Source organism: Chrysemys picta, chromosome 4 (assembly GCF_011386835.1).
Source record: "Chrysemys picta bellii isolate R12L10 chromosome 4, ASM1138683v2, whole genome shotgun sequence".
NCBI classification, from domain to species: Eukaryota; Metazoa; Chordata; order Testudines; family Emydidae; genus Chrysemys; species Chrysemys picta.
In genome coordinates this window covers 129128223-129148055 of record NC_088794.1, presented here as the reverse complement: position 1 = coordinate 129148055, position 19833 = coordinate 129128223, and the positions used below count along the sequence as shown (strand labels likewise).

Below are 19833 nucleotides of genomic sequence, written 5' to 3'. Positions count from 1 at the left end.
AAACAGTGCATTTCCTTCTTTATACATGTGAATTAAAAGATTAATTCTGAACACATGTTCAGGATAATTAAAAGAAAAATTATAGAATGTAGCTTATAATGATCAAGGATTTATAAATTAAGAGCTGGACTCTGAGATGGATATAAAAGAAGAAGTTGTTGTGGGTGGGAAAATATTAAAATGTCCTAAACACAAGACTTATTTTACCTGTTTCCATTTTTTTGATGCAAGCCAGAGCCCCAGTACTTCGGTACACCTAAGTACTTCAGTTTATGGGAACTAGTCCATTTCTGAACTAAAAATATAAATAAAAACAAAGTTATGAACTTGTACTGCAGGAGTCTTGTGGAAAAGATTACTTATAAATCATTTAAAATTTATGCATGTAAGATCTGATCATTATCTGATAGTGAGAAGCCATGAACCAAGTATACCAGACAACAAGTAGGCTCGTCTATCTATTTCTAAATCTGGTAATGAAACATATCCCAACATGAACAGGTATTTGATAAAGGAGATCCAACTGTAATGTATCCTGATACTAATACAACTAATACTACTGATGGAAAACTACATACCAAAAATGTAACTGCAAGACTACATTTTAACACAGCAGATACCGTTTTTCCAAATACTGCCTCAACTATTTTTAAGTTATTTCAAATTACTAATTTTTCTTCTAATCTCATTAAAATCTTGTTTGGCTTTAAACACTAAGAAAATCCTATTTGTTCTGGTGATATTACAGGCTGAGCCCTCAAAGGTTTATGACCTTAGGTGTGAGAAAGAGGACAAGAGCAATGGTTCTACTTCAGTAACTCTTATTTACAAACAATTATCTTCAGTAATTATCCATTTAGAAAAAAAAAGTGTGTCATTGTAAAAAGAAACATCCATTTATGATTAAGGAATACAATTAAGAAATGTAAATGAACATAAGAAGGTCGTTTTTAAAAAATGAATCTAAACAGGCTCTCTTGATGAGCCAACCAACACATTTAACGTTAAAGGCTGCCACTTCACCTTTATTTTATTAAAAACTCAAATTATTATTTATAGGAAAACATGGTCTTTTAGTTCATTCTGATAGACTGCTTACTTTGCTCTGGTTTAGCAGCTCGCATGTAGAACTTTAATTCAGTAAAAAGAGGTCCATTCTGGCTGGGTTCCTTTAAAACAGTAATTTAAAATTAGATAGCTAAAAAACAGCAGCTAAAGCTATTAAGAACTATAGCTCTTAAAATCCATATAAGCTGATATACACCCACATACAAGCATATCACTCTTTACCACCCAACTCTGGATAGTTTGATACTTCAATAAGAATTCATTTTCTGTGTACTAAAATGCCTTTAACAACAGAGACTGTTTAGAAAGGGGAAAAAGGGAGGAGGTGTTGCCTTATATATTAAAAATGTACACACTTGGACTGAGATAGAGATGGACATAGGAGACGGAAGTGTTGAGAGTCTCTGGGTTAGGCTAAAAGGGGCAAAAAACAAAGGAGATGTCATGCTAGGAGTCTACTACAGGCCACCTGAAGAGGTGGATGAGGCTTTTTTCAAGCAACTAACAAAATCATCCAAAGCCCAAGATTTGGTGGTGATGGGGGACTTCAACTATCCGGATATATGTTGGGAAAATAACACAGCGGGGCACAGACTATCCAACAAATTCTTGGACTGCATTGGAGACAACTTTTTATTTCAGAAGGTTGAAAAAGCTACTAGGGGGGAAGCTGTTCTAGACTTGATTTTAACAAATAGGGAGGAACTCGTTGAGAATGTGAAAGTAGAAGGCAGCCTGGGTGAAAGTGATCATGAAATCATAGAGTTTGCAATTCTAAGGAAGGGTAGAAGGGAGAACAGCAAAATAGAGACAATGGATTTCAGGAAGGCAGATTTTGGGAAGCTCCGAGAGCTGATAGGTAAGGTCCCATGGGAATCAAGACTGAGGGGAAAAACAACTGAGGAGAGTTGGCAGTTTTTCAAAGGGACACTATTAAGGGCCCAAAAGCAAGCTATTCCGCTGGTTAGGAAAGATAGAAAATGTGGCAAAAGACCACCTTGGCTTAACCACGAGATCTTGCACGATCTAAAAAATAAAAAGGAGTCATATAAAAAATGGAAACTAGGACAGATTACAAAGAATGAATATAGGCAAACAACACAGGAATGCAGGGGCAAGATTAGAAAGGCAAAGGCACAAAATGAGCTCAAACTAGCTACGGGAATAAAAGGAAACAAGAAGACTTTTTATCAATACATTAGAAGCAAGAGGAAGACCAAAGACAGGGTAGGACCACTGCTTAGTGAAGAGGGAGAAACAGTAACAGGAAACTTGGAAATGGCAGAGATGCTTAATGACTTCTTTGTTTCGGTCTTCACAGAGAAGTCTGAAGGAATGCCTAACGTAGTGAATACTAATGGGAAGGGGGTAGGTTTAGCGGATAAAATAAAAAAAGAACAAGTTAAAAATCACTTAGAAAAGTTAGATGCCTGCAAGTCACCCGGGCCTGATGAAATGCATCCTAGAATACTCAAGGAGCTAATAGAGGAGGTATCTGAGCCTCTAGCTATTATCTTTGGAAAGTCATGGGAGACGGGAGAGATTCCAGAAGACTGGAAAAGGGCAAATATAGTGCCCATCTATAAAAAGGGAAATAAAAACAACCCAGGAAACTACAGACCAGTTAGTTTAACTTCTGTGCCAGGGAAGATAATGGAGCAAGTAATTAAGGAAATCATCTGCAAACACTTGGAAGGTGGTAAGGTGATAGGGAACAGCCAGTATGGATTTGTGAAGAACAAATCATGTCAAACCAATCTGATAGCTTTCTTTGATAGGATAACGAGCCTTGTGGATAAGGGTGAAGCGGTGGATGTGGTATACCTAGACTTTAGTAAGGCATTTGATACGGTCTCGCATGATATTCTTATAGATAAACTAGGCAAATACAATTTAGATGGGGCTACTATAAGGTGGGTGCATAACTGGCTGGATAACCGTACTCACAGAGTTGTTATTAATGGTTCCCAATCCTGCTGGAAAGGCGTAACGAGTGGGGTACCGCAGGGGTCTGTTTTGGGACCGGCTCTGTTCAATATCTTCATCAACGACTTAGATATTGGCATAGAAAGTACGCTTATTAAGTTTGCGGATGATACCAAACTGGGAGGGATTGCAACTGCTTTGGAGGACAGGGTCATAATTCAAAATGATCTGGACAAATTGGAGAAATGGTCTGAGTTAAACAGGATGAAGTTTAACAAAGACAAATGCAAAGTGCTCCACTTAGGAAGGAAAAATCAATTTCACACATACAGAATGGGAAAAGACTGTCTAGGTAGGAGTACGGCAGAAAGGGATCTAGGGGTTATAGTGGACCACAAGCTAAATATGAGTCAACAGTGTGATGCTGTTGCAAAAAAAGCAAACATGATTCTGGGATGTATTAACAGGTGTGTTGTGAGCAAGACATGAGAAGTCATTCTTCCGCTCTACTCTGCTCTGGTTAGGCCTCAGCTGGAGTATTGTGTCCAGTTCTGGGCGCCGCATTTTAAAAAAGATGTGGAGAAATTGGAAAGGGTCCAAAGAAGAGCAACAAGAATGATTAAAGGTCTTGAGAACATGACCTATGAAGGAAGGCTGAAAGAATTGGGTTTGTTTAGTTTGGAAAAGAGAAGACTGAGAGGGGACATGATAGCAGTTTACAGGTATCTAAAAGGGTGTCATAAGGAGGAGGGAGAGAACTTGTTCACCTTAGCCTCTAAGGATAGAACCAGAAACAATGGGTTTAAACTGCAGCAAGGGAGGTCTAGGTTGGACATTAGGAAAAAGTTCCTAACTGTCAGGGTGGCTAAACACTGGAACAAATTGCCTAGGGAGGTTGTGGAATCTCCGTCTCTGGAGATATTTAAGAGTAGGTTAGATAAATGTCTATAAGGGATGGTCTAGACAGTATTTGGTCCTGCCATGCGGGCAGGGGACTGGACTCGATGACCTTTCGAGGTCCCTTCCAGTCCTATAATCTATGAATCTATGAAAGTGTTAGGAATATCAGGAAAGTATCCCTCCACCACAGCCAATACTGATTAAAGAATAACAAGTTAACGGAAAATATGATTAACTGTTTACAGCAGTGCTTTAGCAGGCCTTATTAAATACACTTTTGTCATCATCTTTAGGTTCCCTGAATTAAGGGTATTGTAATGTTGGGGTTCATCATACAACAGATTATCCTCTTAATAAAAATCTCAACTCTTGAAATGGTTGGACTGAAAAGTATATAAAACTGATCTCTAAACAGTCTTGCTAAAAGTCCCCCTTACAAGTCTTGAAGCCCTGGGTGATTACAACTGTATGTCCTTACAAGATAATGCCTCTTAGTATTAGCTCTTCCTATTGAATAAGACACTTAGGGTATGTCCACCCTGCCATCAGGAGGTGTGACATCAGCACATGTAAGCCCACCCAAGCTAGCTGTGTCACAGGCAGCGGCACAAGCTAGCCACCCAAGTACAATCCCACCCAGGATCCTGGGAATATACTCAGGTGGCTAGCCCATGCTGCTGCAACTACACTACAATTGTTAACAAGCTAGCTCAAACACATGTAGCTCAAGTATGCCTACATGTAATGTGTTTTACTCTTAGATTACGATACACACACTCAACCCTAACTCCATTTCAATGTAGATTTTTTTCCTTTGCTTGTAATTATTACACAGTTCATACATGAAAACTAAGCAAGAAACCCAAAGATGTTACCATATGATATTATTAATGACTTGATGATATGTAGTATGAATCTTAAATCATTTTTATAATTGTAACTTTTAAGGGCAGATTCAATGGTACATCAGAAAAGGGCAAATAACCAGAGTGCACTGGCCAGTTAACCTGGGTTTACAGCTGCTTTGCATCACCAGAGCAGCGCAAAGCAGGTGACAAAATCATAGACATGGTGGGAGGGATAGCTCATTGGTTTGAGCATTGGCCTGCTAAACCCAGGGTTGTGAGTTCAATCCTTGAGGGGGCCATTTAGGGATGGGGATGGGGGGCAACCTGTCAGGGACAGTACTTGGTCCTGCTAGTGAAGGCAGGGGACTAGACTTGATGACCTTTCAAGGTCCCTACCAGTTCTATAAGCTAGGTATACGTCCATATATTCAGGGCTAGCAGACTTTAAAAAAGTCATCTAGTCTAGTCCCCCGCACTGAGACAGGACCAAGTAGACCTAGACCATCCCTGAGAGGTATCTGTTCAACCTGTTCTTAAAACCTCCAATGTAGTTGTGCATTCGACTTTTCCTTCCTAACTGTAGTACTTTGCCCTTATCTTTACTGAACTTTAGCTTGTTGAATTCAGATCAATTCTCCAATATGTCAGTCATTTTAAATTCTAATCCTGTCCTCCAAAGTGCTTGCAGCCCCTCCCAGTTTGTTGACATCCACAGATTTTTAAGCATACTCTCCACTCCATTATCCAAGTCATTAATGAAAATACTCAATAGTACTCCACCCAGGATGGGCCCTTAGGGGTCCCCACTAGATATGCCTTTAGATGCTTACAAATAGATACTGGAATAAATTATTAATCAATTTGGGTACTGAAGTTAGGCTGATTGGTCTACAATTTCCCAGGTCCTCTTTGTTTCCCCTTTTTAAAGATAGATACTATATTTGCCCTTCTCCAGTCCTCCAGGACCTCACCCATTCTCCATGAGTGCTTCAAGATAATTGCTAGCAATTTTGAGATTGCTTCTGCTAGCTCCTTAAGTACTCTAGGATGAATTTCATCAGACCCTTAATTTGCAACTATTTATTGATTTAGAGCACTGTTAAGAAGATCGTCATTATGTGAAGAATGGGACAAGAGTAGTCCAGTTCCCAAGTCCTAATACTTCTGCACTTTCAAGTTTTCTCAAATGGTCCTTAACTCTGTTCCCCCAGCAGTACTGCCCTGGTTTACAGTAGAGCCAAGGCAGCAGTGTTATGGGTAGCCTTTCAAGTACTGATACCCAGGCTAGTAGGCAGAACCTTTAAAGAGCAAGGACAGTTGGGCCAAGTAATCTACCACTGAGAACTCTGGCACTCATCCAGTATTCTTTATATCACACTCATTATAACCAATAGAATTGTGACATGCAAATTTGCTGTAGAAAAAGGGTGGTGATTGGTTGAGTTATCTAGGATATCGCAACAGCCCCAGTCACCTGAGCTGCTGACCTGACCACATATTTGCCTATACAATCACAACAATACAATAATTAAGCTTAATTATAACAATTTCTTCAAATATAGCCTATGTACAAGATTTCAATTAACTGCAACTATATAGAAAGCTTGAAGAGTCTTATTCTGTTACTAAGATCATTTGGAACAAAAAAGGCTGACTGATGCTAAATTCTTTAAAAGCACACATTTTAAAATTCATTTTAACCCAAACTAACAGATTTACCTATAAATTCTCAGAAAATATATTCTGTACACAGAGTAAGTGAATTTGGTAAGCATACACTGTTTTTTTCATAACTGAGGCTGATTCATGCTTTAAGTGTAAAACAGAATTCAGCTTTAACTATGGAGCTGCAACTAATGCCTCCATAATAAAGTTAATTCTAAAGGTTTTACACTCAAGATCACTTTTTTAATTTCAGTGCAACCCAGGATCTACCCCGCCCCTTCTCTGATGCCCCGCCCCACTCACTCCATCCCCCCCACTCCCTCTGTCGCTTGCTCTCCCCCACCCTCACTCACTTTCATCGGGCTGGGGCAGGGGGTGGGGATTTGGGGGAGGGGCTGTGGCAGAGGGGTTTGGAGTGTGCAAGGGGGCTCCGGGCTGAGCCCGGGGCGGGGGTGCAGGAGGGGGTGAGGGGTGCAAACTCTGGGAGGGAGTTTGGGTGCAGGAGGGGGCTCCGGGCTGGGGCAGTGTGTCGGGGTGCAAGGCGGAGTATGGGGTGCTGGCTCCAGGAAGGGCCTCAGAGCTGGAGCCCGGGAGAGGGTTCAGAAGGAGGTATGGGGGGCTGGCTCTAGGTGGGGGCTCAAGGCTGGGGCAGGGGCTTGGCGTGTAGGAGGGGATATGGGGTGCTGGCTCCAGAAGGTGGCTCAGGGCTGGAGTGCGGGCTCCCACCGGGTGGCACTTACCTCAGGCAGCGCAGTGAAGCTAAGGCAGGCTCCCTGCCTGCCCCGGCCCCACGCCGCTCCCAGAAGCAGCCAGCACGCCCCTATGGCCCTGGGAAGGGGTGGGGATGTGGCTCCGCATGCTGCTCCTGCCTGCAAGCACTGCCCCCGCAGCTCCCATTGGCCGCAGTTCCCCATTCATGATGCTGTATTATGATTATGTATTATAACAATGTTCAATACCACAGTGATTGGCACCTTATAAAATACTTAGATTTCAAACCTGATGTACTCTAGAAGTTCATGCCCAAGCTTTAGGAAATTGAAACTAAAATTTGACTAGAGGAAATATCACTCTCTGCCATTACATTGTATATGTCAAAATTCAAGACATATCTGCCTCTTTTCTTTAACAATATTTTAAGAATTAATTAAATTGTCCCAGCTAGTAAAGATAAGCAATGTCATTAAATAAACTTTGCACCCACGTTTGCCCAGAAACATCTGAAAGTTCATACTTCAAGAAGCATTTCTTCATTAGGAAAAAACTGTGAAAAACTTTACAATTATTCATTTTATACCGATTAGATACCAAAACGATAAGAACTCTATGCCAGAAGACTAAGCCAATTTCTATCCTGCTTTAATAGTCTAACCATCTGAAGAACATTGCTGGGTGAACAAACTACTGAACATTAATAATCCTTCAGCAATTAACCTCTTTATCTCTGCTGTGAGTTAACTTGGCTCTCAGGGCATCAAAAACAGACCCTTATTAGAAGTTGCATCCCAGTTGAGAAGGGAAGCAACAAGTCATGGGTCATTCACATAGGTATAACAAATATCTGTTGAAGAGGAAGTCAAAATGCATGGACTAGGAGAGCAGAAAGAAGAGCACTAACTGCTTAACCAGTAGAGAAGAAAACAGCAGTACAAAAACTTGGGTGCAGAGCACTTCATACTGGTGCAAAGACATCCTGAATACATAGACAGGAATAAAAGGAAATGAATTAACTTTCAGGGAGTTTAGCAATAGAGGTGCTACAAAACGCAGTAAAAAGGCAATTCCATTATTACAGAACAACAAAAATCTGTTACAATACCTTCTATTTCTTATCAGGCAAAATGCCACTTCGCAGCAAATGATCATTTCTAACAACAGGTTCACCACCAATTGTCAAAAAATAAGTATATTTTATAGTTCATATGATGTGACACTGTCAGTTTCCAAAGTGATGCAATGAGCCAAGCAGACTGTTTTATTCTAAATTAATTGGATTTTTAAACTGGAATAAAAATCTACTATAACATTTATATTTTTCACAGAGGGCCAACTATTAGTGCAGTAGATTTCACTGCTGCTGAACAAATGAGCAGACAGAGGAAAAAGCATGATGCTTCAGAGCTAGACTCAGGAACAAAAGTCCATACTAACAAGTTATTGCGCAATTTTCCAATAAAAGGTCATGCACCTTTCTCTGAAGCATCTGGTCTTGACCATTGCCAGGGACAAGATATTTTACCAAATGGGCCACTGGTCTGATCTAGTATGTGCATTACTATGTTCCCAATTTCTCAAGTGGTTCCTGGAGCTACTTTTCAAAGTCAGAACCCAAATTAGGGGCCACATTCAAAGTAATCAAATGTAACCTACATATCAACTAGGTTGGGAAAAGAACATGTTAAACTGGAAAAAAGTTAAACTGCAATACATATTATTGCAAAGTTTGGCCAATAGTTGCATGAATGTATTATCATTAACTAATATATAGCCTATTTTCTCTAGTGCAAGCAATTACAACAAACGTATTTAAATGTATACTTATTCTTTTACCTTCCCATCACTAGGTAAAAAACTAAGTAGCAACAACTTTCTGATTCAACAAAGCTTAGCTGTACACTTAAACTTCAGTATTTAAACTAAGGTGTTTTGTTGTTATATGCTCATACTAGGCTCAGTTCTCCTATGTCTGAGTTCCATCTTGGCATCGGGTAGGGACCCATAAGGGAGTCAGTTAAAGCTCTGATTCAGCATCAGTTTTGCCCTAACATTAGTCGGTGCAGTCATGGGGCCACTCTAATTTACACCCACCATAAAATTCCTAGTGGAGAATTGGTGTAGCAAAGCTGTGCTCTGCCATTTCCCTGGCCTTCACCTAGTCTACTCCTGCCACCAAGAGAAGGAAGAGGCTAACTGGCACAGGAACTGCCTAGATCAGTCTTACACCAGAAGGAAGTTCTTCAATAGCCATTTGCAGACATTTAATCCAGTTTGTGCTGCCTGAGTGGTGTAAAGTAAAGAATTGTGCTGCATGATCTGGGTCACTGCATCAACTACTGGCTTTGTGCTGGTGACTCTCAGATCTGCCTTTCCACTTCTGATCTGCCGCCTTTCATCTAGACTCATGTCTCAGCCTCTCTTGATGTCTTTCCATTAACTTAAATGTAACATGGCCAAAACTAAATTTCTGATCTTCCCTCTGCAATACTCATTTCTCCCTCCTTTCTGTCACTCTTAATAACACCATCGTTCTGAGAGTAATTCAGAACCATAACCTCTAGGTCATTTTCAATTCCCTCTCATCAACTGCCCCATACACCCAGGCTGTGTTCAGATCTTACCACTCCTTCCTATCCAATATTTTCAATTCCAACTTTTCTGTCCAGACAGCCAAAACTCTAGTTCAGATTCTAACATCTCTTGTCTTGTTACAGAAACCTAGCCTTCTCTAGTCTCCCTACAGCACAAATGTGATTGTTTCTCTTTTCCTCTCTTCATATATCACTTTGTGTTTAGCATGTAAACTGTTTGGGACAGGGATCATGTCTTACATGTTTGTACAGTAGCTAGCACAATGGGGTCTTGATCCTCACTGGGGCTTTTAGGTATTACCACAATTATTATTAAACGTACATTAATGAAGCTCGCACTATATGACTCAATTCTAGCTGAGGGGATGTTTCATGTTATACATGCAATACTAGAGAAGTCATTTTATATCTTGAAATAAATAGATTCAAAATTTCTCTTACCACTTTTATAACATAGGGTGCATCACTGCCAACCGATTTTGAAGAATTAACATCAGCTGTTAAAATATGAAGCGTTTATCAGTAGAATGAGAGGCAACTATCGTAAAACACATACAGTTACTACTTGTTATGTCATTTGGTTAGCTACTCTATAAAGTAATTAAATATTAACATGAATATAAATTGTTCAGTAGCTTGGTGTCAGAATTATGCAGAAAACCAAGTTAAATTTCCGGTCTTGATTTCTCCCACTGGGGACATTTACTAAATGATAAAGGAGTCCCCCACCCCCTTCCCATTCAATAGTACCTTCTCAAGTGACTTAAAGGTAAGGCCTAATTTACAGTGTGGCTTACGCACAGGAGACCATCATTTACCTTTTTACGAAGATACCATATATATCCAAAAAATATTTTCCTATCTTTCAGCTCTCAGCTTGTCTGAGTGCCATTTTAGAAACTCCACAGGAGATGTGTTAATGGGGGATTCCATGGCAGGCAATTTTAAAATACCAGATACTCAGGGAGCCGGGGCACGCATCTATACCAGTGGGAGAAGGGGCTTAAGCACTCTCTGAGTGGGAGCAAGGTTAGTCTTTCCTGCAAAGGCAACTACTAATATGCACAAGTGTATAACATGAGCAGAGTTCTATCTCTGGTAGGGTTACCAGTTGAATGGGCAAAAACATGCAGTAGTGGAGGGCCGCCATGGCAAGGCTAGAAACCCCACTTGGCAGCTACCGTCTTTCAATACAACGCTTAATCCCCTCCTACTGTTGCCAGTTCATTTTAGGAGCACTATGGCTTACCAAATGATTCTGTAATCAATAAGTGACTGCATGCCACATAATTCAATGCAATCATGCCACATAAATTGGGAGGAGAGGGAGGACATCTTGTCACACAGTAAAGGCACCACATAGTCAAAAGGGCCCTTGGCTAGAGTGTTCATCTAAAGTTTCATCTCCTCAACACTGGTGTGTAGAATGATAGCTATGATAGGACCACCTTCACACTGCCCATTTATTGAGAAAACAGATACATTTAAGGATTAGGTGCCAAATTATTTTTCACACGTTTTCTCACACTCAACAAACAGAAAGCACTACAAAATTAAATTTAATGATACCCTGACAGTGAAATTCTTGGACTTGATAAAAGAAGAACAGGAGTACTTGTGGCACCTTAGAGACTAACAAATTTAGTAGAGCATAAGCTTTTGTGGACTACAGCCCACTTCTTCGGATGCAGTGGGCTGTAGTCCACGAAAGCTTATGCTCTACTAAATTTGTTAGTCTCTAAGGTGCCACAAGTACTCCTGTTCTTCTTTTTGCGGATACAGACTAACACGGCTGCTACTCTGAAACTTGGACTTGATATTACATAACCAATTCCCTGCAATATCTATCAAGCACTTGACCATGTCAGTTCAAATGCAACCCAGCAGAGAGGAAATGGAAAGCTGTCATCTGTTGTCTGGTCAGCATCCTATATCAAATGAGTCAATAGTCTCAGTTTAGAATTTAAGTGCCAAGTATCCTCATGATAAATAATACCATCAGAACAGAGACCAAAGACCAAATTAGCATGGAGACTGAGCTATCCTCTCACCTCTACAGATAGGTCCTCCAAAGTCAGAGCTGAAATACCATGGCAAGGCAGTGTAGGGATGATGCCTGAAGTGCTGGTGGCCACACCAACAATCTGGCTTCTCTCACAAGTACTAAATTTAAATTAAAAGTGCATAAATGACCTTTAAGATGATAAACTAATTAAATATGAGAAAGGGGGAATTATGAAATCTGTCTACAAACATTTGAGGGATATTATAAAGATGGATGATTTATATGGGAATAAAGAATGTCACTTCAGCTAAGAAAAAAATATGATCTGTCATATGAAGTAGTTGGGGTTAGAGTACGAACCAAGAGGGGCTTCCAAATACAGCGTATGGAGGACTATATCTTCAATGCCTTTAATAACTAATTTTCTACCTACATTTCTCAATTCTGCAAGAAAGAAAAACACTAAACGGCAGCTCTAACCAAACAGTTGTTAATTTGAAGACAATAGGGTCCCCAATTTATTGGGGAGGGGGGACCTTAAAGACCCTCATTTTAAGAAGTTGTAGTTTGGGTCACACAAACTTACCAAGATATAGGCATCCAAAGCCACCTTGACCTATAGGCATGCCTAATTTCCACTCTTTTTTTGATGTGTCTGTTAACACTTCTCCAGGAGCAAACTCTTCTGCAAGCTTCCTCTTCACAGGACCTCTTTTTCCAGATGTCTTCTTTATATATGGCATTTTCACTATAAGAAGTAAATGCCAGGGTTATAAACTGAGCACATTTTCTTTTGCATCCTTATTCTACTCCATATGCCAGTTTTTTATGCTCTTTTTTGCTCATGACAGACTTCCACAAAGCAACCATAGGTTGTTGAAATTGCCAAATTGTTACTACAAAAATACTTTGTAAGAAATTTGCAAGGTAATCCTGTTGGCATGAATCCTAGGTGAAAAGCAATGCATATTTCTTCAGGGATCAGGAAAAAAACTTCTCAGCTGATTATAAGAAAAATCTGATAAAAAGTAAAAAAGGAAGCTTCAGAACAAAAGATTTTGTATTAGAAGGCTTTGCATAATTTAATACATACTGGAGAATTACAGAATCTATTCCATTTGATAATTAATTATGATCTGACAATATGAAAAATATATTTAGCTGTGATACAATAAGCTTTATCAAGCCTGTTAAATTTACAAATGTTTCATGTAGTCCATGTCTTTAATAACTGGAGTCCTGAAGCTAGATACAGCTAAAAAAGAACTCTCAACTTTCTCTTTAACCATGTCTGCAGTAGTTAAGTTTGTGATTGGCATGATGCCACAAAAAGATCAAACACCTATAAGAACCATTCGAGTAGTCATAGAATGTTCTCCCACAAATATATCTGTAACAAAAATGCAACAGTGGATTTACTGTATCCCAGGACAGCATTTAAAATAATCCAGAAACCTCAACAGTGTAATAAATAACCTCCAGTTTCAAGGTTCTGAACATAAATCTTATTTCTGCCTCTTGACCTTCAAATTCCAGCTTGGGAAGAGAACACTTTGAAACTAAATAATTTAATGGCTTCATCACAGTCAAATAAATATGTTACCCTCCAGAATGACTGAGATCTTCACTAGACAATAAGCCCCTTAGGGTTTTCCAACACTGGGACAAGAACCAAAATTTCACTGAGTCAATTCTTTCTATCTAGATTGTTTGGGTATGATATGTCAAGGAATGCATATACATCTTTCATGTGAAAGGCCTTCTTAATTTGTTTTACATAGAACTTGATCTTTGTCTGTTCCCTATGAAAAATAAAACCATATAACCATACACAGAGCTTACCTTTTTTAAAGTACAGTTAGCCTTGGGTCTTCAAATTCTAACAATGCTCAATTTGTGAGGTTCCTGGACAGCAGAATAATTATTTGTATTTCTTCTATGTAATCACAGTTCCTGACTATTCCCATGATGTAGGAGCCATATACTGTTTGCCACGAAGTGGAAGGTGACAATTTTGAAGATGATCCTATCATAGCTATCATTCAGCAAATGGGGAGAAACTGCCACCTATTGCCCTTCTCCAGGACTCATCTGGTGGGCCTCTGCAGATGGATACTGATTGCCATTCAAACTAGGTGTCGCTGAATTAAAAGGGAGGAGATTGAGAAAAGGAGTGAAGAGGTTCCTAATATGCACTAAAGCTAGGACAGTATGCCAGTGAGTGGAAAAGCTTGTAAGTGGTAACTCAGCAAGACCAGAGAAAGGCAAATGCACAGTGCAGATTACAGAGAAGGTGCAATGAGACGGTGGGGAAAGGCTTGAAACAATTGCTTGAATTGGCCTATTTCTGCTCCCTTCTGCCTCACCCCGCTGCAACTTCCTCTCTGACTCCCCAGTGTCCTCCTTTTCCTTGTATTTTCCTTTCTTGGTCTTGCTGAACTTTTGTTCCCTACTCATCAGCTTCCCCTCCTGGCTGCTATGCACTTTTGGGGCCCTCTCTCCAGCTCCCCCATCTGAGAAATAGAGGGCCTTGCAACTGTAGCAGCAACCCCAAGCACCACACCCTTTCCCTGAAGCTCCCTGGTCTGAATAGCCACTGCTTTTCCCCCAAGCAGCCCCCTGCCATGCCAGAGTCTGCAACACTCTCCTGGAGGACAGGACAACAGGTATCATGTTCCCACCAGCTGCCAGCACCACTTCCTGGCAAATGAGATGTGCCCCCTACCTAATAAGTCTGCAGCCCGGAAATGCGTCACCTGGATGAAAAATAAAATGTTAAAAAAAATAAAATGCTTCCATTCCCCACCCCCAAAGTAAAAGAAATAATATACTGTTCTACTCTTCAGGAGCCTCCTAAATGTGCAAAGTTTCATAAGATAGTAGAACTACACTTGAATACTCATAGCAGATATAGGCACACCAGCAGCAGAACAAATATGAAATCACCACCTCAAGAGAAGGGTACCTCTAAAATGTATTTCTAAAATACTATTACCCACACCTATCACATCTGAACCTTTTAGTATCCAAAATGCAAAGATTTTTTTTAAACTCTGAATTGCTTTCCAATATTTCTAGCTATTACTGTAAAATAAAACCACCTTTTATATATAATCCAGACACAGCTTTGAGACACTTCATCTAAATTAATAAAACAAAGTTTACCCATAATTTGCACTTGGTCCTCTTGAAATGTTTTTCTTGACACTTCAGGGTTTTTTTTAAATGAGATACAATAGCATCAGGTTAAAGTTTTTCCTCCATTTATAACTGCGGAGAAATCTGACTTGTGTGATTTGTACAAATTCAAATGTTCCTTGAACTAGCCAGAGAGAGTGGTCCATAGACACCAGGAACTACTGCTTCTTCTCCACCACCATATACCTGGCTTCAGAAAATACTATATTGACCTGTGCTGCCACATCTTCTCCTGGGATTTATTCTTTGTAAAATGCTACCAACCAGAGACAAAACTTGAACTATTTATATTCAACATAAATATTAGCTTTATTAATGAAGAGTTATGGATATATTTCACCCTAGTAACCTCACCATTAGATCTGCTGCTGACAGGGAACAAAACAGCTTACTTCAACTAACTCCACAAAAGGAGTTAGTGAAAAATGCTCCCCTCTCCCCCCAGTTTTCTTTATCCAACGTGGTCAAAAGTTACACGCCTGCAGACACTCAGTCAATAAATGAATTAATTATGACATCCCCTTAACCATAAAGTGAAAGCTCAGAATGAACAGAGGTTTGACTGTTCCCAGCTGAGAATCCTGCCCTTAACAATTATACTAGATACTCATACATGGTTTCTTGACTGTCTACACATTCATATCCATCTGTTAGGATGGCACTGTGCCTACTCACAAGTTGGTCAAGCTATCACTAGGTCATAGGTGCCAAGCAATTATAGTTTTAAAAAGGCAGCGTGCTCAAGGCTAAGCATTCTTTTTGCAGAAAACCTGTCCTCTGGAAGTACTGAAGCTCTGGCTCCCCATGCTTCCACACTTGAGATCATATGTTCAGATATGTACCTTCTCAGAAGCTACACAGTATAAAAACAGGAAGATTTTGGGATTGGAAGCAGTTGTAGCTGCCTACAAAAAAAAAAAACCCCACATTTTTAAGACAATGAAATTTGAAGAGACAAGGTAAACAGCAACAAAGAAGGAAAAGACAACCCTTTGTTGCTACTTTTGTTATTGCACATAATTTGCCACCCAAAGATTAAATGGTCTGTTAAATGTTGTAGACCACTACACTTTTAATTTAGATATATGACTGGAATATTACCCTCTCCATATTTGGAGGATGTCCCTTGTTTCAAAGCATCTACTTCTCACTGGGATACTACTAACCAACCAAAAGTAAACATTCATTGCATATGATCTTAAAATGCTTTACAAAATGATGCACAAAAATCATTCATTTCTAGAGAGGAATGCTGCAGCTATTTAACAATATAGTAACAACAGAATTTATAGGGCAGGAAGTGAAGATTATAACAAAATGAAAGTGATGGGGGGGGGGGAGGTGTTTAGATATAATCAAATACAATTTACTCAAATTAGAAGTTTGCCAGAATACCAGCACTAAAATTATTCCTCTTGCACAATACATACTAAGGACAGAGCATCAGTTTTATCTCTCATCCAAACAGTACAATACCCACTAACACCACACTAGGGCATACATTTAGTACAGCCTTAGAAGACTACAAATTACCTACATCATAGCTTTTTTTGGTTTTTGAAATCTCCCACGAGGGGGGGATGGTCCCAGAGCCCGGGCCCAGACATCTATATAGCAATTTTTAGCCCTAGAGACTGAGCCCTCTGAGCCCAAGACAACCACAGCTGTGCCATGGGCCTTTTATTCTAGTGTAGATATACCTTTTGAGAGGAGAGATGGTCTATCGCCTGGAGATGCTAGTCTGTCTCTCTCTCCGTAATAAGTCATTGCAACTTCATCATTCTGTGTGTATTACCACTCCCCCCACCTCACCCCAATCAGTAAACAGAAATATTTTCTATCTCACAGGAGTATTGTGAAGCTTAATTGAATTAGTGCTCACAAACTGCTTTGAAATCCTTGAATGTAGGGTACTATGTAGTATATTATTTGACATCTCTCTCTTAAGTACTGAAAAGATTTGACCCTGCTTACTGGCAGGAACATATTTTTAAGGCACATGGTTGCACCACTTTATAGGGCTGTTTACTCAGAAGTTGTATAGACTGAATAGTTTAGATTTTGCTCCTAACAAACAGAAAAATGACAACGGAAGTAGAGGTTGGTTTGTCTGAACTCTTCTCCAAAACTTCTTTAGTGAGTACAAGGTGACGGTCTGCTTTTCCACATGCTATGCTTGAGGTATGCACACAATTCAGCAATTCAGTCTCGCAATCAGTAATCTTTATAAATGCAATCTGAAATAGTATTCCAGTTACTGCTGTTGTACTCTTAAATAAGCTTGAATAGACATTTCCCAGTTTGTGTTTTCTTCCATTCTCAGTAAAAGTGAAATGACTATAAATCAAATTCATTTTAAGGAAGTATTTCTGTATGTGGCCATTCAGAATAACTATGCTGCTGAATTCCTTCCTGGTTCTTTTCTTATTTTCTACAAACTGTCATTTTTAGATTTGTTTATCTCAATAGGATCGCTTTTTATTTTTCAGCATAGAGAGGACAGTGCTGCTAACCTGTGAATCTTTTAGTCAATAGGCAGTTCCAGCTAGACATGAAATCTGTGCATCATTAATATTGCTTACTCATAGCAGAACTCTCCAAGTCTGCCAGCAAAGAAGAAAAAAATACCTTCCTCCTCTCCACAAAAACACTTTCTTTTTTAAATTTCCTAAATACTTTAAACTGTTTGCAGGTTTGGGATTTTTGTTTGTTTTATTCAAAACAATGGACACAATTTTGCTCATTTCAGAGAGAAAGGCACCAAAATGGCCACTGATATTTCAGATATTTCCAGTGTGAAAACAGGTAGTTTCTACAGCAATTGAAGATCTAATTTATGCAAGAAAGTTTTTTCCCCTCCTTCAGGCCTTCTGTTACACGTTTAGAATAACACCAGACATTTCAGATTAACTGGGGTTATTAAAAATCAATTGGTAGCAAAGTAATTGCTTTCGTTACAGCTATTTAAAAGTTCTTCCCTCTCAGTATTTATGTTCAAACTAGACAGGGTGAATTTTGGTGGATTTTAAAATATTTTATAATGTTTTGTCAAGACTGCAGAAAGCTGGGAAAACTGGACACAGGCCTCTTCACAGAGGGAAAGACATTTTAATTTTTTGAATCCCTCAATGCAGCATGAATCAGACCTGCGAAATCTAGTTCTTTTTAGAAGCAACCTCCCTGATTCTGGATTAATTTTAAACCAGTTTAAACCATCTTCTCCAGCCATAATTAACACTTTGTACTTCAATTAGATTTAAAATCTTCTTCAACTTTCTGACTTCCATTCATATAATTCTCAGACTGATAAAGCCCTTCATATATTTCTATTATCTGGGAAAATGTCTAAAAAGCCAAACCAGATATAACCCCCAAATCTCTACATCTTTGGACCAACAACAGACACCTACACAACAACAAGGAAGTCCTTCAGTTTGAGGTATTTGGGGTGATTTTGCAGAGGTTGAGAACTGCTGTTCTGATATTCATTTGGGGCACTCAATGCTGATTCTCACCAAGAAGAAAGTGGTATCTCAAAGTCTGTCTCAAACAGCGATGAGTTTAACGTGTGAAACTTAATCAGGAACAAGACAGTCTCCAAACATCACAAAATCTTTAGCACCAGCAGAAGAGACTCAAAATTTCCTAATGAATGATAGAGAATGTGAGGGATGCCTTGAAGTGCTCTCCTTGTAAATCCATCGGGACAATAGGTTTGAGTCTACACCTGTGCAAGTTGAGTCCTATCAACAGTAGAAAAATGGAGCCAACTCATCTCCACAGTCCGGGTCGCAAACAGGATGGACCTGCTCGAGCCTAACTCATTTAGGCAGGATTTTAAGGATACATTTGTTACAAGGTAAAACTTATTTTCTCTCGCATCCTCATCGTCTTAAGTGATGATGGATTTCAAGTGGTCCCCGCCCTCCACTTCCCCGTGACACTTCTCCTCCCTTCACACCCCTCCCCAAGAGATGAGAAATACACTTCACTCTTATCTGCACGTGCTGGACTGATCCCGCCCGTTCTCCCTCCCCCCATGACTCACACCTTGGCGTATACAGCATTACCCGCGTCCAACGCCGCGGCCATCAAAAGCCCCTGGGGCGGGGGGCTGAGGGGGCAGGCTCAGAAGCGGGGCACTGCGGGGTTGTGGGCTCCACAGCTGGGTAGGCCCCGCCCGAGCTTAAGGGGCGGGATGAACCTCGAGACCTTTCAGTAACGTCTCCCCGGGTGGAAATGGGCCCGTGGGCGTGGGGAAGCCGGGCAGGAGTGAGCCCCGCGCCGAGCAAGCCGGGAGGGGGAAGAGGCTGATCCCCGGCGGGGAGCGAGTGGGGTCAAACCCCTTCCCCCCACGGGGACTCGCGGGGCAAAGCGCGACACAGGAGCTTCTCCCGCCCCTTTCCCGGGCCGGAGCCCAGCGCCGGGGGGAGGGGAGCAGGCTGAGGCCGGTTCCAGCCGGCTGAGCCCGCCTCCTCAGAGCCCCAGCTTCAAATACCTGCTGGGTCTCAGGAGCCGGGCCCGGCCCAACCGCTCCTTCTTCCCCGTCCGAAATTCCCGCACTGCATGAGCCCTCAGGCAACCCGCCCGCCAGTCTACGCACATCCCACTATCGCCCTCGCCTATTGGCTACCTACCCGGCGGAGCCCGCCTACAAGAGAACAGAGCCGGCCGCGCACCTCACCGGCCACCGTCGCTCCCTCCCCACCCCCGAGCCCGGTGCACCCTGGGAGTTGTAGTTTTTGTTGGCTTGGCGGCGCAAGCCTGCGCTGTCCCAGAGCGAAAGGACCAGGAGCGCGAAGGTAGCCGTGCAAAGGAGCCGTGTTCAGGAACTCCAGTTCGGAGACCATCTAATGAGTAAAACCCCAGGAGGCAAGTGGAAAATACAGCCAAGGGCGATGCATCTGCAGAATTG

The 19833-nt window shown here is 40.8% G+C and overlaps 1 protein-coding gene across 17 annotated transcripts in view; it reads right to left on the bottom strand.

Moving 5' to 3' along the window:
* Positions 1 to 19575, bottom strand: part of VRK1 (VRK serine/threonine kinase 1) — a 58468-nt gene extending 38893 nt beyond the window's left edge. For 4 of the 17 annotated variants that reach the window (XM_005307013.4, XM_024103299.3, XM_042858692.2 and 1 more), the window contains exons 1-5: positions 19417 to 19575; positions 12307 to 12468; positions 10157 to 10212; positions 1100 to 1169; positions 208 to 295 (exon numbers count right to left, since the gene is read on the bottom strand). In XM_005307013.4, coding sequence (XP_005307070.1) covers positions 208 to 295; positions 1100 to 1169; positions 10157 to 10212; positions 12307 to 12463 — 371 coding nt within the window. In that variant the 5' untranslated portion in view covers positions 12464 to 12468; positions 19417 to 19575. Of the gene's footprint in view, positions 1 to 207; positions 296 to 1099; positions 1170 to 10156; positions 10213 to 12306; positions 12469 to 13562; positions 13862 to 14445; positions 14477 to 14885 lie in introns of all 17 variants that reach the window. The other 13 variants (XM_065593575.1, XM_065593579.1, XM_065593580.1 and 10 more) reach the window with 11 other exon arrangements.
* Positions 19576 to 19833: the final 258 nt, after the last annotated feature.